This window comes from Rhinoderma darwinii, chromosome 1 (genome assembly GCF_050947455.1).
Source record: "Rhinoderma darwinii isolate aRhiDar2 chromosome 1, aRhiDar2.hap1, whole genome shotgun sequence".
Classification (NCBI taxonomy): Eukaryota; Metazoa; Chordata; class Amphibia; order Anura; family Rhinodermatidae; genus Rhinoderma; species Rhinoderma darwinii.
Genome location: NC_134687.1, coordinates 513622499 through 513648667, shown reverse-complemented (window position 1 = coordinate 513648667; position 26169 = coordinate 513622499). Strand labels below are relative to the sequence as shown.

At 41.2% G+C, this 26169-nt stretch overlaps 1 protein-coding gene across 1 annotated transcript in view; it reads left to right on the top strand.

The window, feature by feature from the left end:
* The window catches only part of LVRN (laeverin), a 172716-nt gene that overhangs the window by 134113 nt on the left and 12434 nt on the right, over positions 1-26169 (top strand). Inside the window, exons 13-18 of the mRNA XM_075854817.1 lie at positions 13915-13970; positions 15176-15323; positions 20566-20660; positions 21371-21481; positions 23054-23227; positions 24392-24523. Of these exons, the coding sequence (XP_075710932.1) occupies positions 13915-13970; positions 15176-15323; positions 20566-20660; positions 21371-21481; positions 23054-23227; positions 24392-24523 (716 nt within the window). The remainder of the gene's footprint in view (positions 1-13914; positions 13971-15175; positions 15324-20565; positions 20661-21370; positions 21482-23053; positions 23228-24391; positions 24524-26169) is intronic.

Here is a 26169-nt window from a genome sequence, read left to right as displayed (position 1 = left end):
CTCGCACAACAAAGACATTTCTTCTTTCCACATCTAAAAACACCCACATGGATGGGAAGAGGCTAATTCTTTCAGGGGGTTGTTCGTTCTTTAATCTGCTAGGGGCCACTATGTTTTTTATGGTTTTTCCTCACCTGAAGGTGATCCTTGTTTTTTTTTTAAATAATTTTATTCAAAACTGGATCATTTAATAAAATCCCTCAATGTTTATTACGGGTGTTTCTAATCAAACCATTACCGCTATTGAATGCTGTGATGAAATTACTAGAGTAATGATTTATTTTGTTTATTTCTTTTTCTCTTTGAGGCATATTGAAACAACATAGAAATTTCCAACCATTTCATTACTGCAATAAATGCAGATGGATTGCACTATAACCTAAAAACACTGTGTTAATTACAAGATTACATTAACCATAAGATTTTAAGAAACCAGGTAAAGTGTGATTCGATAGAACGTAAAACAATCTATATACTTACAATCCATGCAGATCTGCAAATGATGCCAAGAGTAGATGTAAAATGAAACCGATCACTTTATCCAGCACAAAGTTCTCCTTTGCCCTCTGTCACCAGATACCAGTCCTCAAACCCCCCGAACCTCTAAGCTTTGAACCACGCTGGCCACCGTAGACAGGGAGATAGATTATCCAATCAGATTTGGAGTAATAAGGTCAGGTGAGCACAAACTCATGATGTAGGCTGATATGGACCATCCACCGCTCAGAGTTCTGTGGTCATAGCAAGGGTAACGCTTTCAGCCGAGCAAACGTCAATAATAAAACCAAAATGCTGTTTAATAAATAAAGACCAGTCCTCTTGACAATAGGGACACTGTAGAGAACAGAAGTTAAAAAAAATATAAAAAAGAAAAAAACAATTTTTCCCTCCACCATTCAAAAGAGGAGGAAAATGTTTGTTGCAATGAATACAGAGTTTTATATGGCACAATTCTTTAATTTACTTATTAAAAAATCCCATATTAAACTGCATCAAAGTAAAAACACCAGATTCCAAACCAGATTACTAATTTATCGCCGTTCCCGGAAGGTACACCTTTTTAATTCCAGGAAAAACAGAAAAGGGGAAAAAAATACAGTGATATGGGATCGAGGGAAGAAACCACTCCCCTTTGAACTTGGACCCGTAGCATTTGACCTAGCTAAAACGAATCGAGATGAGAGTATTTAAGCACTGTAGAAACCTCTATAATTATTATGCCTGAAGAAGACCTAGGTTCTAGGTTGAAATGTGTCGCATGTTGTCATATTATTTTATTTATTTGGTAAATTTTATCTCCAAGAAATAAATTATCTTTTATCAAAAAAACTTAAGGATTGTGGAGTTACTTCCCAGCAGCGAACTACAAAGGCTATCTACAAGCATTACAGGAGCGCCACGAGAAGGAGTGATCCCCTTTTCCGAAACCCACTGGCTTTAGTGTTCCACCCAATGACCTGGTGTATACCAGCCACCGGTGCCCACTCCAGAGGCCTGCATACTGTTCCTACATGGAGTCCATGAGACCCCCTATGTCTTAAAATAGACGTGGTGCCAACCATCCTGCACAACCTCAGAGGGTGAGTACCATCACCACCTCTTGACTTACTATTATCTCTAAGGGTTAGTTCACACGGCAACGCCAATTACGTCTGAAATTACGGAGCTGTTTTCAGGCGAAAACAGCTCCTGAATTTCAGATGTTTTTGTATGTGCAGGCGTTTTTCACGGCGTCCATTACGGACGTACTTGGAGCTGTTTTTCAATGGAGTCAATGAAAAACAGCTCCAATTACGTCTCAAGAAGTGACATGCACTTCTTTGAGGCGGCCGTCTTTTTACGCGCCGTCTTTTGATAGCGGCGCGTAAAAAAAAGCCCGTCTGCACAGAACACCGTAAGACCCATTGAATTCAATGGGCAGATGTTTGCAAACGGTTTGGAGCCTTTTTTTCGGCCGTAACTCGAGGCGTAAAACGCCTGAATTACATCCGTAAATAGGGCGTGTCAACATACCCTTACACCTTCACTACTATCTTCTTGTTTCAAGAATCATCCAAACATTATTACCTTAGCACCTGTCTTTTTTTTCTTCCCCCTACCTACAGCCCCCTTTTTTTTTTTCAAGAAGCCATTATATGTTCCGATAATGAAAGCACCAATGAGGGTGAATCACAGTTTTTGTTATCCTCCTCCACTTACGACGAGGAACCCCCTCAGTAACTAAGCAGGGCTAGTGATCCAAATGAGACCAGAACAAGTGACCCCATATGGTTACCGCCTACCACCTACACACCTGAAAAAACAGAGATTATCTCTACCCCTGGCATAAAAATAAATACAACTGGGTTTCAGAAAATTGATTAAAAAAAAAATTCTGATGCTTTAGTTAACCTCATGGTTGCGCAAACAAATTTATATGCGCAACAGGATAGTTCTTAGACAAAAATCTGACATCCCATTATGCCAGAACCCAAGCATGGCATCCAACCAATCCAACTGAAATTGCAACCTTCTGAGAGCTTTTACTCAGTATGGGCCTTATAAGAAAACCAAAATACACTGCCTGTCTAAACGTAATGTAAAAAATAGGGCACTAATTGCCAAGGATCTGAATACAGGCGTTGGCAACACAGATCATAGATACTTTGTGGAGTGTGAACGGTGGCCAACTACTGAAAACACTCAATTGAAAGTGTATAAGGGTGGATTCACACGAACGTGTATTGCGTCCGTGCGGGCCGCGTGGTTTTCACGCGCCACGCACAGACCAATACAAGTCTATGGGGCAGTACAGACAGTCCGTACTTTTTGCGCAGCGTTTGTCCGCTGCGCAAAAAGCGCGACATGGTCAATATCTCCGCGAATTTCGCGCCTCACGCACCCATTGAAGTCAATGGGTGCGTGAAAACCACGCAGGTCGCACGGAAGCACTTCCGTGCAAACTGCCTGTTTCGCGCACCAGCTGTCAAAAGTATGAATGTAAACAGAAAAGCACCACGTGCTTTTCTGTTTACAAACATCCGAATGGCGTGTCATAATGATGGCGGCTGAGCGAAAAGCACGCAGCCACGCATCATATGATGCTGCCTCACGGAGCAGGCAAGTTGCTTTTGCACAGGCAAAACACAGCGTGTTTTGCGTGCGCAAAAACGCTACGCACGTCTGAATCAGCCCTAACAGTTAGAACATGATCAGCCCATCACTACACAGCTCCACAAACGTAGTAAATAAATAATAGTTTGTCTAGTTTCCATAAACAAGCAAGATTCCCAACGTGTTTGTGCGCCTCAAAATAAAAAGAGAAGCGTCCTCAGGAGTTTAAATTGCCTTGATCTGTCTCAATGCCGGTCAGCACATATTATGCTGAAGGATTCCGGCGTTTGATCTATCTAACTGCCGGTCAGCACATATTATGCTGCAGGATTCCGGCGTGGATTTCTTGTTTCAACGGCGTGTACTAGACACTGATGGCTGGTCTAAGCACCAAAGCGGTGCTTTGGTGCATATTTCCTTTTGTTAGGGCATACTTAGGTATGTCCTAACAACTGCCTGTGTAATATCAGTATATAGATATATGCCAGTACATTAAGGGGGTATTCCAGTTACAACAAGTTACCCCCTATCCATACTACAAATGGTGGACACCTGCTCAGAAGCTGAGTCGGTGCCACCATCCCTGTGTTTCGGCTGCATGTTACAACTGACACCCTGGGGTAATGGTGAGGACCAAAGTTTGCTCCGAACCCCACCATTAACCCCTAAAAATGCAGCGGTCAAAAGCGGTCGCTGCATTTTAGGTGTTTGTAGCTCATCGGCACCCCAGCAATGAAACTGCTGGGGTGCCGGTGGCTGCAAAGGCAACCAGAGGCCTAACACTGGCCTCCCAGTATGCCTAGTATGGAAGACTTTCAGGCCCCGACCGGAAGCGGAGCCTAAAAGTCTTCCGTGCCAACAGCAAGATTGCACCTGCTCAGGAGCTCAGCCGGGGTCATCAGCGGTGGATGTCAGCTGTATGTTACAGCTGACATCCGCCGGTAACGGGAGAAACCGGAGCTAGCTCCGATCCCTGCCATTAGCCTCTTAGATGCAGCGATCGAAAGCGATTGGCTTGCTGTCACTGAATGACTGACAGATCGAATACATTGCAATAAATAGGTAGTGCAATGTATTAGAAAAATAATCTGACAGTTGGAGTCAAGTCCCCTAGTGGAACTAAAGAAAAGTGTAAAAAAAAGTGTAAAAAAAAAAGGGTCAAAAATTTTGTAAAAAATATAATAAAAGTTTCAAGTAATAAAGTAATACACAATTGCCCTTTTTCCTTATCAAGTCCTTTATTATTGAAAAAAACGAAATAACCCATACATATTTGGTATCGCCGCGTCCGTAATGGCCTGAACTATAAAAATATTATGTTATTTAGTTCACGCCGCAAACAGCGTAAAAAAAACCGTAAAAAGCAATGCAAGAATTTGTAATTTTTTTGGGGTAATTTTATCCTACAAAAAGCAGAATCAAAAGTGATCAAAAAGTCACATGTATCCAAAAATGGTACCTATAAAAACTATAGCTCGACTCGCAAAAAACAAGCCCTCATACAACTCTGCCTACGAAAAAAATCAAAAATTTATGGTTCTTACAACATGACGACAGAAAAAAGACTTTCTTTTTACAAAAGTTATTTTATTGTACAAAACATTGTAAAACATAAAAAATTGCTATAAATTTGGTATCGCCGGAACCGTACTGGCCCTCAGAATAAGGTTAACATGTCATTTATAACACATGGTAAACGGCGTAAAAAAAAACGTAAGAAACTATGCCAGAATTGCTGGTTTTTGGTCACCATGCTTCCCAAAAAATAGGATAAAAAGTGAACAAAAAGTTGCATGTACACCAAAATGGTACCAATAATAACTACAGTGCTTCCCGCAAAAAAAAACAGCCCTCATGCCACTACGTCCATGAAAAAGTAAATTAGTTAAGGCTCCAATATGTCAGGGGAAAAAAATATGCAGTTGTGCAGGCCCGAGGGGAACATTTCTTCTGTTTCAAAAGGCGATTTATCAAGGCCCTAAAATTAGGGAACCAGGAAGGGTAGGACCCAAACATATCTGCTGGAAGCGAGGGTGCCCATATTATACCAGGACAACACTTTCCCAGCAAAATTCCCCAAACTGCAAAGGTGTGGAGTGTGGACCAAAAGGGGGATAAGAAAGGACACCATTTATTAGTGCGACACTGGCCTGTGCAGAAAGGATTGCTTCACAGCGTAACACACATCTATGGATTATTTTATTGTTTTTTTTACCCCATTATTATACCCCCTGACTATGCCCCTGATGTACTCTGCCGTCTTACGTGTACCCCCACATTATAAACTAAAATACTAGTAAAACTCCAAACAAAACTACTACCAAGCAAATCCATGCTCCAAAAGCCAAATAGCGCTCCCTCCCTTCTGAAACCTACAGCATGCCCAAACAGCAGTTTACTTCCACATATATGGCACCGCCATACCCGGCAGAACCCTTTTAACAATTTTTGGGGTGTGTGTCTCCAGTGGCACAACCTGGGCACGACATATTTGCCACTGAAATGGCATATCTAGGGAAAATTTTAATTGTTACTCTGCACGATCCGCAGCGCAATCATTTATGGAAAAGACTTGTGGGGTGAAAATGCTCACTAGACCCCTTAATAAATGCCTTGATGGGGTGTAGTTTCCAAAATGGGTTCACTTCTCAGGGGTTTATTTTATTATTTCACATCAGAGCCCTGCAATTGTGGACCAATACTTTGTAAATTGCCAAATTAGGCCTCAACTTCGCATGCTACTCTTTCACTCCTGAGCCTGGTCGAATGTCCAGGCAAAAGATTAGGGCCACATGTAGGGTGTTTCTAAAACCAGGAAACACAGCATAATAATTACAGATCTGTCTTGTTATTGTGGCACAAGCTGGGCACTACATATTGGCATATCTTTGCAAAAAATGCCATTCTGCAACATCGAATGCACACTAATTTCTGCAAAACCCTTGTGGGGTTAACATGCTCACTACACCCCTAGGTGAATACCTTGAGGGGTGTAGTTTCCTAAATGGGGTCACATCCAGGGGGTTTCCACTGTTTTGGTCCCACAAGGGCATTGCAAATGCGACATAGCGCCCAGAAACCAATCCAGCAAAATCTGCACTCGAAAAGCCAAATGGCACTCCTTCACTCCTGAGCCCTTCCGTGTGTCCAAACAGCAGTTTATGACCACATATGGGGTATTGCCGTACTCAGGAGAAATTGCTTTACAAATGATGGGGTTCTTTTTTTTCTTTATTTCTTGAGAAAATGAAAATTATTTTAGTTAAAGATACGTCTTATTGAAGAAAAGTGATTTTTTTTCACTGCCCAATTCTAATAAAGTCTGTGAAACAGCTGTGGGGGTCAAAATGCCCACTAGACCTCTAGATAAATTCTTCACATAGTATACTTTCGTGAATGGAGTCACTTTTGGGTAGTTTCCACTGTATTGGTACCATAGGGGCTTTGCAGAAGCGACATGGTACATAGTAATCAATCCTGCAAAATCTGTACTCCAAAAGCCAAATTGCGCTCCTTCTCTTCTGATCCTTGCTGTGTGTCCAAACAGCAGTTTATGACCACATATGGGGTATTGCCGTACTCCAGAGAAGTTGCTTTACAAATGTTGGGGTTCTTTTGTTCCTTTATTTGTTGAGAAAATGAAAATTTTTTTTTTTTATTTTCACTGCCCAATCCTAATAAAATCTGTGAAATCCTCAAGGGGTGTAGTTTCCTAAATGGAGTCACTATTTTGGCGTTTTCACGGTTTTGGTCCCTCAGGGGCTTTGCAAATGCGACATGGCCTCCGCAAACCATTCCTGCTACATTTGAGCTCCAAAAGCCAAATTGCGCTCTTTCCCTTCTAAGCCCTGCTGTGTGTCCAGCCGTTTATTACCACATATAGGGTATTGTTTTACTCGGGAGAAATTGCTTCACAAATGTTGCAGTCCTTTTTCTCCTTTAGTCCTTACGGAAATGAGAAAAAATTATCTAAACCTTCATTTTCTTTGAAAAAATTTAGATTTTCATTTTCACGGCCTAATTCCAATCATTTCTGCAAAATATCTGTGAAGTCAAAATGCACACTATACCCTAGATAATTTTCTCAAGGGGTGTAGTTTCCAAAATGGGATCACTTGTGGGGGGTTTCCACTGTTTTGGCACCACAAGACTTCTTCAAACCTGAAATGGTGCCTAAAATATATTTTACAAAAAGGAGGCCCCAAGATGCACTAGGCGATCCTTTGCTTCTGAGGCCTGTGCTTCAGTTTATTAGCACACTAGGGCCACATGTGGGATATTTCCTAAAACTGCAGAACCTGGGCAATAAATATTGAGTTGCGTTTTTCTGGTAAAACCTTCTGTATTACAAAAATAAATGGATTAAAAATGAATTTCTGCAAAAAAAAATTAAATTTGTACATTTTACCTCTATGTTGCTTTAGTTCCTATGAAACGTCTAAATGGTTAAGAAACTTTCTAAATGCTGTTTTGAATACTTTGAGAGGTGAAGTTTTTAAAATGGGGTGACTTATTGGGAGTTTCTAATATATAAGGCCCTCAAAGCCACTGCACATCTCAACTGGCCCCTGTAAAAATAGCCTTTTTACATTTTTCTTGAAAATGTGAGAAATTGCCGCTGAAGTTCTAAGCCTTTTGTAACGTCCAAGAAAGATAAAGGGATGTTCCAAAATTGATGCCAATCTAAAGTAGACATATGGGGGATGTTAATTAGCAACAATTTTGTGTGGTATAACTGCCTGTCTTACAAGCAGATATATTTAAATTTAGAAAAATACAAATTTAAGTAATTTTTCTCAAAAATTTTATGTTTTTCACAAATAAATACTGAATGTATCGAGCAAATTTTTCCATTAATATAAAGTCCAATGTGTCCCAAGAAAACAATCTCACAATCGCTTGGATAGGTAAAAGCATTCCGAAGTTATTACCACATAAATTGAAACATGTCAGATTTGAAAAATGAGGCTCTGTCAGGTAGGTTAAATGCGGCCGAAGCGGGAAGGGGTTAAGAGAGAAAAAAATGGCTAATTTTTCAACATTTTCAGTAAATTTTGGATTTTGTAATAAAAAAAAACGTAAAGCATATGGACCATGGGGTTAAACTACCGGAATCGGACTACTCTCCAATTCCTGTAGTTGTGGTCAGGGCCTGGCTGTGTATAACAGATGTGCTCCTGCCGCTAATCTCGTGGGTATAGTGGCAGTACTCACGAAATATGATACATCCGTCACGATGCGAAAACTAGCAACTGCTTGTGACGAATACAGGTCCTTCTCAATTAATTAGAATATCATCAAAACCTTAATTTATTTCAGTAATTCAATTCAAAAAGTGAAACTCATATATCATATAGATTAATTACACACAGTTATCTATTTCCAGCATTTTTTTCTTTTAATGTTGATGATTATGGCTAACAGTTAATGAAAACTCAAAATTTAGTGTCTCAGCAAATAAGAATATTAAATAAGCCCAATTTCAAAAATGATTTTTAAAACCAAAATGTTGGCCTACTGAAAAGAATGTACAGTATATGCACTTAATACTTGGTCAGGGCTCCTTTTGCATGAATTACTACATCAATGCGGCGTGGCATGGAGGCGATCAGCCTGTGGTACTGCTGAGGTGTTATGGAAGCCCAGGTTGCTTTGATAGCAGCCTTCAGCTCATCTGCATTGTTGGGTCTGGTGTCTCATCTTCCTCTTGACAATACCCCATAGATTCTCTATGGGGTTTAGATCAGGTGAGTTTGCTGGCCAATCAAGCACAATGATACCGTGGTTATTAAACCAGGTATTGTTACTTTTGGCAGTGTGGGCAGGTGCCAAGTCCTGCTGGAAAATGAAATCAGCATCTCCATAAAGCCTGTCAGCAGCGGGAAGCATGAAGTGCTCTAAAATTTCCTGGTAGGCAGTTGCGTTGACTCTGGACTTGATATAACACAATGGACCAACACCAGCAGATGACATGGCTCCCCAAACCATCACTGACTGTGGAAACTTCACACTGGACCACAAGCAACTTGGATTGATGCCTCTCCACTCTTCCTCCAGACTCTGAGACCTTGATTTCCAAATGAAATGCATAATTGACTTTCATCTGAAAACAGGACTTTGGACCACTGAACAGCAGACCAATCCTTTTTCTCCTTAGCCCAAGTAAGATGCTTCTGACGTTGTCTCTGGGTCATGAGTGGCTTAAAGGGAATGTGTTGCCAGCAAAACATGTTTTTTAATTAAACATTTAGTGTGTAGGTGATTAAACATTGTTCAAATTTTTGGGGTTTTGGAGGCGGAAAAAAAATTTGTGATGACACTGTTCCTTTAACACAAGGAATGCGACAGTTGTAGCCCATGTCCTGGATATGTATGTTTGTGGTGGCTCTTGAAGCACTGTCTCCAGCCGCAGTCCACTCCTTCTGAATATCCCCCAGATTCTTAAATGGCCTTTTGACAATCTGCCGTTAACCCTGCTGCTTGTGCACCTTATTCTACCGCACTTTTTCCTTCCTCTCAACTTTCCATTAATGTGCTTGGATACAGCACTCTGTGAACAGCCAGCTACTTTGGCAATGTCCTTCTGTGGCTTACCCTCCTTGTGGAGGGTGTCAATGACTGTCTTCTGGACAACTGTCAAGTCAGCAGTCTTCCCCATGATTGTGTAGCTACTGAACCAGACTGTTGGGCCATTTAAATGCTTAGGAAACCTTTGCAGGTATTTTGTGTTGATTAGCTGATTAGAGTGAAACCTTGAGTCTACAATCTTCAACTTTTACCCAATATTCTAATTTTCTGAGAGACTAAATTTTGGGTTTTCATTAACTGTTAGCCATAAGCTTCGACATTAAAAGAAAAAAAATGCTGGAAATAGATCACTGTGTGTGTAATGAATCTATGTAATATATGAGTTTCACTTTTTGAATTAAATTACTGAAACTTTTTGATGATATTCTAATTCATTGAGAGGGACCTGTATATCCTTTGCCCGTCGTTAAGGGGCTAAACCTCTGCACCACATATAGTTACGCCCCTAAAAATGCACACAGTGATGCTACTGTACAGGGACAAAACACATAGTGAAGTAACAGTACAGGGATAAGAAACACAGTGATCTCACTATACAGAGATAATAAACCGTGATCTACCTGCACAGGGATAATAAAAAATAGTTATGTAACAGCACACGAGTAATGTCCAAAGTCAGTACCCATGCACACGAACGTAAAAACGTCTGTAATTACGGGCCGTAATTACGGCACGTTTTTACGGGCCCATGGACTTCTATTGGCCACGGGTACCTCCCCGTATGCTTACAGGAAGGTGCCCGTGCCGTTGAAAAATATAGAACATGTCCTATTTCAGGCCGTAATTATGGCACGGGCAGGCCCATAGAAGTCTATGGGGCTCCCGTAATTCCGGGTGACTACGTATGTGCACCCGTAATTATGGGAGCGTTGCTAGGCGACGTCAGTAAATAGTCACTGTCCAGGGTGCTGAAAGAGTTAAACGATTGGCAGTAACTCTTTCAGCACCCTGGACAGTGACTTCCGATCACAATATAGATCAACGTGTAAAAAAAAAAAAGACGTTCATACTTACCCAGAACTCCCTGCTTCTTCCTCCAGTCCGGCCTCCTGGGATGACGTTTCAGCCCATGTGACCGCTGCAGCCAATCACAGGCCAATCACAGGCTGCAGCGGTCACATGGACTGCCGCGTAATCCAGGGAGGTCGTGCTGGATGTCAAGAGAGGGGCGCGTCACCAAAACAACGGCCGGGTAAGTATGAATTTATTTTACTTTTACTGCGGAAAGGGCTGTCCCTTCTCTCTATCCTGCACTGACAGAGAGAAGGGCTGCCGATTACTGCAGTGTAATTTTGCAGCGAAAACGTGCCCGTAAATACGGGTGGAATACGGGTGACACCGGACCCGTATTTACGGGCACGGGTCCGTAAATACTGGTGCAATACGGGTCGAATATGTGTGACCAAGGACTCGTATTTACGCCAGTATTTACGGGAGGACAAAAATACGTTCATGTGCATGAGGCCTCAATTAACAGTATCGAAATAAAAGTACACGATGTCACAATGCAGGGAAGTTCCATACAGTGATATCACAGTATAGTGATCATGCTCAAAGTGTATCACTATACAAGGATAATGCACAAAATTAAAGTAAAGTAATTTAATAAAAGTCTGCTACAATGTGCAAAAAACTGTGGTGAGGTGGTCACAAGCCTCGGGTGCCAAGTCATCTGCAACAAATACACAATGTGACAATGTGTAAATGCAGCCTAGCTGTGCAGCTGGAGAGGTCTATGGCTGCCAGAAACTGGGATCTGATTGGGTAATTTAAGTCTGATTTTGGCTCCATTTAGCAAATTACCAGTTGCCGGTGCTGGCCCCTCTCAGGCTGAGACCCCCTCATAGTAGTGGCATAACCAGGTATCTATGGTAGGTACTTCACTGTATTCAATTAACAAACACGCCACCTTTTTATGTTGTTTCAGAGGAATACTGTAAGCACAGTGGGGCACATTTACTAAGGTTGGCATTTTATAAACCAGTCTTTAAAGCACACATGAGTAAGATGCGATAAATTTATTCAAATTTATTTAGTTTCTGCAGTAAATCTGAGAGGGAGGCCAAGGGAAATTCGCACGGAAAATCTGCAGATCTGGTGCTTATTTGCTTGCGGATTTTCCAGTGCAGAAAACAGTTGAGAAAAAAACCAAAACATTCTCAACTTCTCTGGTGCTCCCGTAGCAACGTGTCCCTGTACACCTGGCCTCCTGTGAAGACGTTTCATCATATGTGACCAATGCAGCCTGTGATTGGCGGCAATGGTCATATGTGTGAAACCTCATCCCCGGTGGCCGGCTGTACGGAGACCATCTGGGGATGCAGAGACTAGTTGCTACGGCAACACCAGGGGTAGTGTGTAAAGTCCGCAGAAAATGTGGATCCGCAGAAAAAGTCAAAACAATTGTCATTTGTCACAGATGTTCACTTCCCTATTGAACTCAATATGGAAAATCTGCAACAAATCCGCGACCATTGCACAGCAGAAACTTACATGCTCTGGATTTTCTAAGAGTTCAATTTCTGCATGGAAATTTTGTGCCTCGTGTGAATGAGATTTGTTAAAATGTAATTCGCTTTGATGATACTGTATTGCACTGCTGATTTTTTTTTCCGGTAAATCTGTACGGAAAGTACGCAGCAATTCCGTTAGGTGTGAACGTAGCCTTAAAGGGTGACATATCAGCCCTGTAAAGATTGATAATATTTGGAGCATAAACACTATGATAATACATCTGCACGCACATAATATAGGAAATATCAAACTTCTTTTTATGAGTCATGTGTACAATAAATATAAGGAGGGAATTTATAAAGCCCTCACTGACTGTCCCCTTTGGACTTCGTGATTAGACCCTAAAATAAGAGGTTTTCTAGGGTTACTCCAAAAGATATTTGGCTTAAATATACATATTTCATACTAGTTTTAAAGATACTACTTTTAAAGTTCACGTTTTAACTGCAAGCAGTTAAGTTTCCTTCTAGATTCTTAGGGGCTTACAGTATACTGTTTTATTAATGATTTCAATGTAAAAATCCATAAAGTGTTGGCTGTAGGCAGACAAAATTGTATACTTTAACACTGTTTATGCAGCGGATCTTGAGCTCTCTGTCACAAAAACTGCTCTGACCTCTATAGGCTGTGTTCACACTGAGTTTTTTGCAGGAGGAAAATTCCTCCTGCAAAAACTGCTCCAGTAGGTTTTTGCACAGTGGTTTGACAAAAACTCATCAAAACACTCGTCAAGGTTTTTTTTTCCTCTTTCTGACTGATTGAAATGGGGTTTTGGAGGCGGAAACCGCCTCAAGATGGGTCATGACGCTTCTTTTTACCGCGACGCAGTTTTTTTACTCGCAGCAAAAAAACTCGTCCAACTCCCATTGAAATCAATGGGAGGCATTTTCGGGCGGTTTTTGAGGAGTTTTTTGGTGCGGTTTCCACATCAAAAAACTCGTCAAAAAAACTCTGTGTGAACAGGGCCTTAAGGATGTATTATAAAATGAATTATCACAGAATCTTGGAACTAAAACTGACATGGTGTTAAAAGATTAACACATAAAATAATTATTTATATATGGCATTTAACATGCAGTTTTTCTCCTGTTTTTATCTTTATCCCCCCCCCTTTACTCCTCTTTTTATAACATAATGTAGTGCATATAATACTGTATATAGTAAAGTAAAGTGCATAATAGATTCTAGAGCTTGTCACTATGGACCTGGTCTGTAATGAGTTTAGAAAGCAAGCCCTTGAAAGTTATGGGGACACTATAGTGGGGGCAGAGGTTGCCATTGCATCTGGACCCTGACACAGGGGCATATATTGCACCAGAAGCTTTAAGCTACACTTTTGGACACAAAGTTCATTATCAAATAAATTTAGTACCCCGCAACCAATCCTCTTTAATATGCTTCCCTCCACCATTTTCTGAAAAGCCCCTGTATTCATTGTTTTATTCTATATATACTAGGTATAAGGGCATATAGAACTAGGATGGAGGGAGGGGGTCAGTATTCATTCTGTAGAGAGATGCAGGACAAAATGTGATAGCAATAGGAGATGTTAGAGATGGGTGGGCCCTTTGATTTTCTACATGTATTGTTTTATTACTTTACACGCTGTTGTTTTCTATGTGTCCACGTACCATGATGGGTTAAAATAATGTACACTGACATACTATGCGATACTGTGCTCTTCTGCTTACAATCACATCTTGTTTCATTTGTGTGCAGCCTCTGCCAGTTGTTAATAGGGTGCAGATCATGGATGATGCCTTTATATTGGCAAAGTAAGTAAAGAAATGCTGACTGTTTGAATGCTTAGTGAATGTGAAAAGCAAACGTTACATAATTCTAAGTGCCCACAAAAAATTTATAAACATTACAAAATATAACATTCATGTAAACTACATTCATTTATTATATCTCGTATCCCCCATAATAAGCATGATGTATTTCAAGACTTGCTCCCCCTTACTGCTTTTGAGAATAATGTCAAAATCTAAGTCATCTGGGCTTGGCAGCCAGTGGCAAATTGTTCATCTTGAGTTCTAGCAAGTTGATGATATGTGCTGCCACTTCAGTTTTTTAGATATTCAAAATTGTATTTAGGAGAAAAATAGTGAAACACAGATACAGAAAGAAAAAACAGGGGAATATAGGGAAAAACAAAGTAGGAAATTATTGTAAAATACAATTAAAGTAAATCACCTGGCACAGCAGGTAACAAGGCAATAAGGGTTGCCAAAGGTGACACAAAGTTAAATTAGTACTACGGAACAAATGAGAATCACTCAGCTCAGTGTGCAGGATAGTGTTAACACTTTTAGAAAAAAAATGACATAAAGGGACAGTAAAAATAGTCAGAATGTAGTATAAAATTTGCTATATAAAAGCATAGAACTCCGTAAGGGGAGTCTTGATAAGAGAGGGTAACAGCACGGGTGGTGAGAATGGATAAAACAGAGTATAGGAAAAAGCCCTGTTGACAAGGGGAATGGTAAAGCTCAGTTGTTAATTTATTCATACATTTTCAAGACGAATGAAAGAGGAACAGCACAACACAGTTCTAAAAAGGTTGCTTCAGGATTGTTACTTTATGATTATAAATATACTTTATTTATGGGAATGCAAGTATTTACTAAAGTAGACATGTCCGGAGAGCTGACGGAACATTATTCCAGCACTAAATATGCCCTAACATTGTGATATACTGTACCTTAGAGCAGCAGGGCCCAGGTGTGACTGCTACCTCTGCATCCCTTGTGGATATACACCCATGTGTAAACATAGATTATAAGAAATACAGATCATATAATACTCCAGAGAACTAAGACTTTCTAAGATTGTATCCAGGTGTAAAACTCTTCATGCACCCTAGACGGTAAATATTCCCTGACACGAGACAGATAACTGCTGACTGGTTAGTATCTTTATTTTTGCATTCTTTATTTTGGCTGTGCTCTAATACGTCTGGTATTATTTTTATATTTAGCGCTGGTTACATGGAATATGAAACAACTCTCAATTTAACAAGATACTTGGAAAAAGAAATGGAAATCCTTGTGTGGTATAGAGTTCTGAAACACTTAAATACCTATAAAAAGTCACTGGTTACATATCACTCTTTTCCCTTAATAAAGGTATTAATAATTCTTTATCTTAACAGTGAGAGATAGCATTATAGTGTAATATTATGTTTAATGAATAACACTAATTAACTCTCCTAAAAGTAAATACCTGTATTCCCTATATAATAACAATTCTGGAGCATCATTTCTTAGATCTCTGCATTGTGTCATTGCTGTTATTCCTCCTGGGAATCTATTAATAAATTGATAACTGGGCCTTATTATTCTCCTGGTCAATGGGTTGTTTCTCTACACACTCAGACACTATTCACTCATCACTTTCAGCATCAGACGGTGTAGGGACACCGTCAATCTTTTTATACTTTTCCAGTTAGAATAACAGGGGAACGGTACAATAAAGAGTTCTAAATAAAAAAAAAAAAAGATGCTTTAGCATTGTTATTTTATGGGGAATGCAAGTATCTACTAAAACAGACAAGTTTAAAAAAAAACAAAAAAAAAAAACTCCTGGCCAAACTGATACACTATGTTATGCCTATTGCAGGGTATGGGGTACATAAAACAGAGATACAGAAAATACCAGAGGGAATCCCTGAGTCATGCTCTACCCCCTCAGCCCTTGCACTCCGCATACTACAGTGTATTCATTTTGTTCAGAGTGTTCTAATATCAAACTGACAGCAATCACTCTGTACACACGATGCATTAATAATTAGGATTTGGTGTAGATTGAGTAGCAGGCTACTACAGTGGCACAGTGGCACTACAGTGGCACCCCTCTATTGCATCTCCAGGGTCATGGTTTTCTGCTCGTCCTATAAGCCAAAATTCATACTGGTAGCATGACTGCATTAAATATGTGAATTTTTGGTTGTATGACAGGAAATGTATATTGTATATATTCAGACCGTTTTCTTCTGGCAGAAGATGATATATTGGTGGCAAAAACAGCTAGACTTTACTACTGTAGTGCAGATGCCATTATTTCGTTTTAAAGGCTATGCACATCTTTGAAATCGTTTTTTGTTTTTTAATAAAACAGTGTATCAGTGTGTTTTGTGCAACGTTCTAAATTATTTTTAATTAAAAATTATTTTTACTTTTTGAGATACAGCTGCTTTGTATCCTGTATACAGAGCAGCTGTACCTGAAACCTGTATCTGTCATGTCATCTGACACGCAGGATCGATCTGTTACCGATCACATCTAAGTTCATAACTTAGATGTGATCGATAACAGGTGGATCCTGCGTGTCAGAGACAAACAGGACTCGCTGACACTGAACCCATTAGTCCCACAGAAAAAAAAAAAAGTGTACATAGCCTTTAATACATTATTTTTTTCAAGCGTTATATGGATAGATACATTTTTGACATTCAGATTCAATACATTTTTCTTTTGGAAGTAGGGAAATTTTTTCTTTTACATGTTCTATCTTATTTAGACACCACTAGTCCTCCATTCATATATTTATATTCTGTAACCCTGGGACATTACTGTAATAGGTGTTTGTAATAGTTTTAGTAATTTGTATTGTTTGTCATTGTTGGGTAAAAATTATTTTGCATCCTCTGTATCTTTATAGAGTTATTTGAATAATATATTATTGGTGTGCATTGATACCATATATTAGGTGTAGATAGATACTGACACAGGAAGTGTTCAGTAGGGAGTCACACACTGACATGTTAGCGCTGCTAATGGCTAAGATGGTTTAAGCAGGGGAATGGATTTACCAAATTCCCTAACATATGTGACAAGTTATTTCCTACACCCCTGACTGGCACTTTGCGGGGCCATCTGGCTGGTTTGATTTTATTCACAAGTTATACTTTGATTGTACCCAGGGCTGATTCTAGCCCTGGGTACAAATTTAAATGGCGACCCCCCCCAGATCTTGATTGACATCTTCCTGGCTGTTCTGCATCACTACCAGTCTCCTTCAACTCTTGCGGATGCGCCGTTGCAGAGTACACCTCGTTGCACAGTGCCTGCCCATGGAGTACAAGGCAATGGCACATCCGAGAAAGTTGGAGGAGACTGGTAGTGATGTAGAACAGCCAGGAAGATGTCAATCAAGCATGGAAAGGTGGGTTTGGAGGCAGGACTACGTGACTCTTCAGGATAGAGGCAACGCCCCATGACCCTTTAATGAGTAATTAGCATATAGCGTGCGCTGTTTTAAAAGTTGATTTATAGATTTTGCTGCATTTGAAAAAAACATACAGGAAAATGTTTGGAAATTTAGTCAGGACATGTATGGCGGTTCAAGGGGTTAAAACTACTTGACAGGTTCCCATTAAATATACACTGAATTGCAACAACTCCATCTGCCATGCAATTTTGTTATTATAAATATATTCTACATAATTACAGCATCAGAACCAACCTCTGACATATACTGCACCAGAACAAAGCTCCGTACATAAAAACAGTACCAGAACAAAGCTCAGTACCTAAATACAGCACCAGGATCAAGCTCAGTACATAAATACATAAACAAAGAAGAGACCCTACTAGCCGGTAGGCGTTATAATGTCACACATTTACTGATTTGCAATTAAGCAAAAAAATTCCCTTATTTCTGGCTAGCTAATATGGTGTAATATAAAATATAACTTTTATTTCAATACAATTAAAGAGACCAATTGATATTAAAATAGAACAGAGCCCCCCCCCCCCCCCCCGACATGTTTCGCTACGAACATAGCGTCCTCAGGGGTTCAAATGGGGCTATCATCCACCCATTATCTCGCTGCAGATAATACAGTGACTACAGTACTGAATAGAGGCAGAATAGACATTTACATCAAGTGACTTATAGGTGACCTCATGACGACTTCTCCTGGCCCTGGCCCATTTCTGCCGTTTGCTGCTCCGATGTCTTCAGCTTTTCACTTTTCAAACATTTCCGCACCTATAAACTAAGATAAAATTCTCATGGTGCCACACACTATGCCCCTAAATATAATAACGCTATACACTGTGTCACTGATTATAAAAGCACCATACACTGTGTCCCACTCACACACAGTGCCTCCTGTAGATAGTGCCCCTCACAGAGCCCCCTGTAGATAGTGCCCCTCATAGTGCCCCTGTAGGTAGTGCCCATCATAGAGCCCCCTGTAGACAGTGCCCCACATAGAGCCCCCTGTAGACCGTACCGCCATACATAGTGCCCCCATAGAGCCTCCTCTAGTTAGTGCCCCCATAAAGCCTGTAGATAATGCCCCCCATAGATCTACCTGTAGATAGTGCCCCATACACAGCCACCTGTAGAGGCTGCCCCCCAGAATCCCTTGTATATAGAGCCCCCTGTAGATAAAGGCCTCGTGTAGAAAGTGCCCCCTGTAGATAATGCGACTCACACTGGTAACTGAAAAAAAAAAAAATGTACAAACTCACCTGTTCCCATGCCGTCCTCTAGAAATGCAGGCCTGGTCTCTTCTGACCAAGTCTGCTGGAGCTAAATGACGCAAGCAGCGCAATGACGTCATCGCGCCGCTTGCTTCATTGAAAGGCGCTGAATGGCAGGGCAAGAAACATCCGTATGCTGCCATTCAGTGCCTTTCAATGCCGGAAGTGGCGTAATGATGTAATTGTGCCGCTTGTGTCATTGAAAGCCGATGCATGGACGCATAGACGCAGATAAAATTATAGTGGAGGAGGAGGTGGCGGCGGTTGGTTTCAGTGGTACCGCTGTCTCCACAGAGAAGCAGCAGGCCGCCACCTGAGGCAAGACGGTCCTGATTGTACCTAGAATTTTAGCATTGATCTTACAGATGTCTAATCCAATCTGAACAGGTCAGCTCTGGAAAATGTAACGTCCAAACCAGATCAGTCATGGAGCTCTAAGGGTATGTTCACACGAGGGCGTCCGTTACGGCTGAAATTACGGGGATGTTTCAGCCTGAAAACATCCCCGTAATTTCAGCCGTAACGGCATGTGCAGGCGCTTGAACGCCGCGTCCATTACGGACGTAATTGGCGCTGCTATTCATTGAAGTCAATGAATAACGGCTCGAATTACGGCCAAAGAAGTGACAGGTCACTTCTTTGACGCGGGCGTCTATTTACGCGCCGTCATTTGACAGCGGCGCGTAAATTACGCCTCGTGTGAACAGACAAACGTCTGCCCATTGCTTTCAATGGGCAGATGTTTGTCAACGCTATTGAGGCGCTATTTTCAGACGTAATTCGGGGCAAAAACGCCCAAATTACGTCCGTAAATAGGCCGTGTGAACATACCCTTATAGTGTAGTTTCTCAGTCTTTTCTATCAACAAGGAAGGAGTTGTCACCATTAGGCCTTGTTCACACAGTGCAGATTTAATGAAGATTATGTATGTATTTTTTAAGGCAAAACCAGGCACAGAACCTAAACAGAAGAAATATATAAAGAAATTTCCTAGGCCTCCTACACACACACATAAATTTTAAGGTGTTTTAAAATGCATAAAAAAAACCGCTTCTAAAACCTCTAGCAGTTTTCAAATGTAACATGCGTTTAAGGCGTTTTTACTGGCGTTTCTTGTGGCGTTTTTAATTCGGTGTTATTTTGTACATGCATTTTTTTTTGTTGCTGTTTTTGAGATCCTATAGAGAAGCCCATCGGACACTCAGAGCATGCTGGGTTTGGAAAAAAAAATGCCACTGACTACAAAATCACCTCAAAAACTCCACAAACCAAAACACAGCTGTATGTAGTGTATCTAATATTTTACTACAGACTTTAGTACATCAGGCTGCACTTAAAACTGCACAAAAAAAAGCTGCATAAACCGTCATTAAAAACGCCATGAAAAAAGCAAGAAAAATGCTGTGTATGAATTCAGCCTTATAGGTCTGCTCTAATAGATCTAATTCTGATTTTAGTTTAGAAAATGTATGCAAAAGCAAATGTGCACTGTGTGAACAAGGCCAAAGGGTATATTTACACGTGGCAAATTTGTTGCAGAAATTTCTGTGACTGAAAATCTGTTCCATACATTTGAATGGGGTTGTTTCTGCACCATTTGCATGGATTTCTGCATTTAGATATATGAAACAGTTGCAGAACTTTGTGCGAGTCTGCTGTGTGTGTGAATATACCCATTTTTATATAAAAGAAGAATTGGTGTATAAATATGCTTGATCTTATTAAGAATTGATCAAAACATGAAACAGCTGAATAGGTAAATTAGTAATAAACCATCAAAATGCCATCATATTGCTTTAAATTACACAAAATGTCCACTTTCATTTGGCATAGATGTGGGGAAATGGCATTGACTTGAGTGTAATTTTTTTTATAGAAATATATTTTGAAAAGAATAAACCCAATATTCCAACACTATGCAAGTATCATTCGCCGAAATTTTGAGGAAACTGCCGATGACATTTTTGTTCAGTAAGTACTTCACAATTCTCCCTGTTATAAGCAATATTAAGACACGTCCTTTATTATATCAAATGAAAAAAGAAGTTTTTCAATAGCCTGTAAATCCACAGCTGCATCACAGCCTTTAGGCTAGGCAGACAGGCAAATCTGTTATTGCAGGTATTATTGCAACACTTCATGAAAAATTTTCCATTTTCTATGGAAAGGTACGAAGGTGAATTGACAGATTTACTGTCATTCACTTGACAGAAACCAGTCACTGTAATAAGCAGTTGTCAAAAATGCAACAACCTGCATGCAAAACTGCCAGTCAGCTTGACAGTGACTAGTGGAATGACTTATAAAACTCATATGATTCTAAGATTTCTATGCCAGGGTATCAAGTTACACAGGTGAAAACCCTATCCTAAACCTAAATTATAAGCAAAACACCGGGTGTCCCGCTGCTGGAACCCTTAGCGGCCACCCTGCTGCTCTGGCACCACTTACTTTGGGGAAACAGATCCCATGGGTTGAAATCCAACCAGTCCTGATCCCTGTCTTGGGCGGTCTGCTGCTCACCACAGACATAGGATTGTTGGTGAATCCTAACCGGCCAACTAAAAGCTCATGTCTATGCCAGCTTAATGCAGAGTACTTTACAAAGGCACCATATGTAGTCTGCTAGTTAAATGATAATGCTCTTACGTTTTATGAACACTGTTTTATTTTTGTTTAAGTACAGGAATAGATGATATTTTTAAGACTGCCTGTTTTCTTGGATTAAAAGATTGTCTTGACCTGGCAAGTGAACTCTATACAAAATGGATGGCTAACACTTCCACCAATGAGTAAGTTACATGTGCGCATGCTGTACTATACTGACTTAGGCAAAGCCTCTCTCAGCCTTATATCTTATATTGCTTAAATATAAAATGACTGCCACATACGCAATAGATTCTCTGATTTGTGAAGATAAATGAAAACATGAACTGCTAGTACATCTTGAGGACTAGATTTGGACACCTCTGCTTTAGTTGGTCTGTAAAAAGACATCAGAATTAAAAACTTCACTACCCTCTGTAAAAATTTTGAATATAAATCTAATCTATCTATCTATCTATCTATCTATCTATCTATCTATCTATCTATCTATCTATCTATCTATCTATCTATCTATCTATCTATCTGTCACGAATCGGGTTAGTGGACCCACTAGGCCGTACCGCCGTAGCGGGGAGGCAGCTGGCCAAACAACAGGAAACCCCAGAAATACAATGTCCCACACAAGGGTACCTGGATAGTCCAGACGGTGGCCGCAGCTCTGGCACTGATGTAGATGGTTGCAGCAGATTACGCCAAACGTGGCGGATGACACAGGTGCCGCAGGTTGCGCCAGACGTGGCGGCTTCCTCCGGACGTGGCAGATGACACAGGACGTGGTGGATTCCTCCGGATGTGGCAGATGACACAGGACGTGGCCGGATTCCTCCAGACATGGCAGATGACACAGGACGTGGCGGATTCCTCCGGACGTGGCAGATTTCTCCAGACGTAGCAGATGACACAGAACGTGGCGGATTCCTACGGACGTGGCAGATGACAAAGGACGTGGCACGACTAGATACTAAAGGCACAGCATGGGAAACAGGAACAGGGAACAAGGCACGGGTAACAACTGGAATGGGAAACACTAAGGGACCATTTGCAAGACAGACTGGGAAAACTAACAACGCTCAGGCAAGGATCAGAAGGCCTGGGGCCTTCTTATAGACCAGGAAATCGTGGCAGTTGATGATGATGACTATTTCCTATGCGCGCGCACCCTACGGGACACAGCAGAACGGAGCGGAAGTGAGCACTGGAGTCTCCTAGGAAGGAGATGGGGACCAGCGCTCACGGATCCATGGCTTCGGGCGTCGGGAGGTGAGTAAACCCGACGGCCCGCGGCCATGGACGCTACACTATCTATCTATCTATCTATCTATCTATCTATCTATCTATCTATCTATCTATCTATCTGTATGTATGGGTAGTCATTGAAGATATTGTCTCATCTTGACAGCTTTTTTCTATATGCCATATTAGGGCATATGGATATCAAAGAGGACCCCCTTCTATGAGCCACATGCAAAGATTGGTTCATTCTGTCCAATCCAGAATAACTGGCATATAATACTGCTCTTCTAGGGAAATATATGGCCAGCGGCAGTGGTTAGTGATAAGGCAATCCTTTTATATACTGCTACTTTATATAGTTTTCTGTGCGAACAAACAAAGCCCCTTCCAGCAGCCACAGTCTGAGAAATCCAACAGCAGGCACAAAATTATGGCCATTCCCAAGTCCACATATCTGAATGGCATTATAGGAAATAGTTTTTATCAGTCTTTTTTTAAATGTATTCTATGTTCCTCTTTTGCAGAATACCACAATCTATTAAAGGTTCAGTTTATTGCTATGGCATTGCAGAAGGTGGTGAAAAGGAATGGGAGTTTGCTTGGAATTATCATAACAAATCAGATAGTGAAGATCATTGGGAGCTGGGCTACCTCATACGGGGATTGAGTTGCACCAGGGAACCATGGCTGTTGTATCGGTAAGCAGGCAACAGTAGTGCCACCTCGAAAAGGTTCCTCACAAAGTAAGGCTGTATATTACATCCGTAATACGCGCATGAAAATCACGCGCGTCGCACGGACCTATGTTAGGCAATGGGGACGTTCAGACTGTCCGTGATTTTCACGCAGCGGGTGTCCGCTGCGTAAAACTCACGACATGTCCTATACTTGGCCGTTTTTCGCTGTACGCACCCATTAAAGTCAATGGGTGCGTGAAAATCGCGCACGGCACACGGAAGCACTTCCGTGGGCCGCGCTTGATTCGCGCTACAGTTGTAAAATGAATGAATGAAAAAATAAAAGCACCTAGAACAAAGGTCATAGAATTGACTGACGCGCCAGGCATTCGAGCTGCTGCCTTGGTGCACCTCAGGTGGGAATCCTTAAAGGGAACCTGTCACCAGCATTTCACCTATTAAACCAGCAATACCTAGTGGTAGTGGGTGAAAAATCATTTCTATATAATCTATAATTGTCTTTAGTCGGCTCTGTAGCTTTAGTATTCCGTTTTTTAGTGTTCCCAGTGATAATGAGCATAAAAGAGTCAAATCTTTGTTTAAAAAGAGTCAAATCTTCATTTGGAAAGCGTCATATCTTCATTCAAGTCTTTCCGAGTTTACCCCGCCTCCTTACTGTCGCTCCTCGCCTTCCCCCAGCACACTAAATCCCGGGCTTGTGCATTGATGTCCTCTTCCGGTGTGTGCGCACAAAGGGACACCGGATTATTACGATAAAAGGCGTAAAATGTTTGCAGACCGTTATTTACAGCCAGAGGAGGAGTTTAGGAGCGGGGATAACGGCAATGAACTTTTTATAGCAGCGGCCAGTGAGGGATAAGTAAAGTTCAATAGGTGAAATGCTGGTGATCGGTTCCCTTTAAGGAAATATTTTGCCCCTTTCCTTTTCCCATTTAATGGGACCTTTTTATGTTTTATGCCTGGAAACAGTACAGAAGGGAATACAGATGTGAAATATTCTTGTATGAATAAGTCCTTAGAATACCTATGTGTCTAAATGAGAAACAAATTGGTTAATACTTTCTATTTCATCCACACAGAATTCAGTTTTCATGGAGTAAAAAATAAAAATTTGTGAACTCTGTATTTGTTACCTTTTAATAATTCCGTTCAATGTATTTACAGGTATTTGAAGGAAAGCATGAATAGTGATTCTCATAATATGTTGGATGTCTTGTTGCATATGTTTAAGAATGACATAGGAAGACACATAGCTTGGGACTTTTTGAAAGAGAACTGGCATCGACTAAATGACATGTGAGTATTAAAAGGGCTCTGTATGCACTAATTTCTAGGTCATTGCCTTATGACCTGCCTTAAAAATATTGTTTATAGCATGCATGCTCATTCTTTTCTTTGGCCTTGTTCACATAGTGCAGATTTGCTGCAGATTTTGCATTCATTTTTTTTTAAGCCAAAACCAGAATTGGATCCAGGAAAGCAAAGCTATGAGGCCTTCATTTATATATTTATTCTGTTTAGGTACCGTTCCTGGTTTTGGCTTAAATAGTATTTTCAAACTCTGCAGCAAATTTGAACTGTGTGAACAAGGACTTAAACTGGCAACATACCCCTTAGTATCGTTACTTATTTTGGAGATGAATTGAATCGAAAACAAAAATTTTAACACCTCAAATGGCGCTAATTAAATTGTCATGGTTTAGGCGAAATTCACACGAACGTGTGCGTGTTGCGCGTGCAAAAAACGCTGAGTTTTTTGCGCGTTGCAGTTTCGTGTGTCATAAGTGTTTGGTGCGTGGCTGCGTGATTTTCACGCATATGCCTTCCTTATGACACGCGGTTTTAAGGTTTAGAAAAGAAATGAAGGAGGTGGTTTTATTTTTCCCTTCATTTCTTGATCTACTGTAGCGCGAATCACGCGCAGCACACGGAAGTGCGTCCATGTGCTGCGCGTGAGTTTCACGCACCCATTGACTTCAATGGGTGCGTGATGCGCAAAACACGCTCACGTATAGGACATCAGAGGCATAGCTAGGTTCTCCCGCACCCGGGGCAAAGATTCAGATTGCCCCCACCCCAACTTATTTCCCGACATCTCCTTCCCCCTCGCCATCTTTACTTTCTCTACCAATCAAGGAGGTGTAATTTTTTTTCACAAGTTTTTTTAACGTAACTCGAGCATAAAAGCATTTCTACATTTTAGAAGCGATATAGTTCTATAATGTAATTGACATAAAAATAAATTAAAAGAAAATAAATTAAAGAGGCCACACACAGCCCCCTGTAGATAGTGCCACACACAGCCCCTCTCATGTATATAGTGCCACACACATCCCCCCTCTTGTAGATAGTGCCACACACATCCCCCCTTGTAGATAGCGCACACACATCCCCCCTTGTAGATAGCGCACACACAGCCCCCTGTAGATAGCACCACACACAGCCCCCTTTGTAGATAGCGCCACACACAGCCCCTCTCTTGTAGATAGTGCCGCACACATCCCCCCCTTGTAGATAGCGCACACACAGCCCACCTTGTAAATAGCGCCACACAGCCCCCCTTGTAAATAGCGCCACACACAGCGCGCTTCCCCCTTGTAGATAGTAGCACACTGCCCCCTTTTAGATAGTGCCACACATAGCCCGCTGCCCCTTTGTTAATAGCGCCACACTCCCCCCTTGTAAATAGTGCCACATTTCTCCCCCCCCTTTTAAATAGCGCCACACTCCCCCCTTGTACTTAGCGCCACACTGTAAACAGAGCGGTAGCCTACCGCTACTACTCTCCGCTCTGCCTGGTGTGACTTACCGGAGGAACCGAGGAGGTCATGCGGCGCAGGCAGCGGCAGAGTTCCTTCTGACTAGGGTTGGTGACAGCCAGGGCCGGCCTTAGCTTGGATGGCGCCCTGAGTGGGACTCTCTATTGCCGCCCCCTACACAAA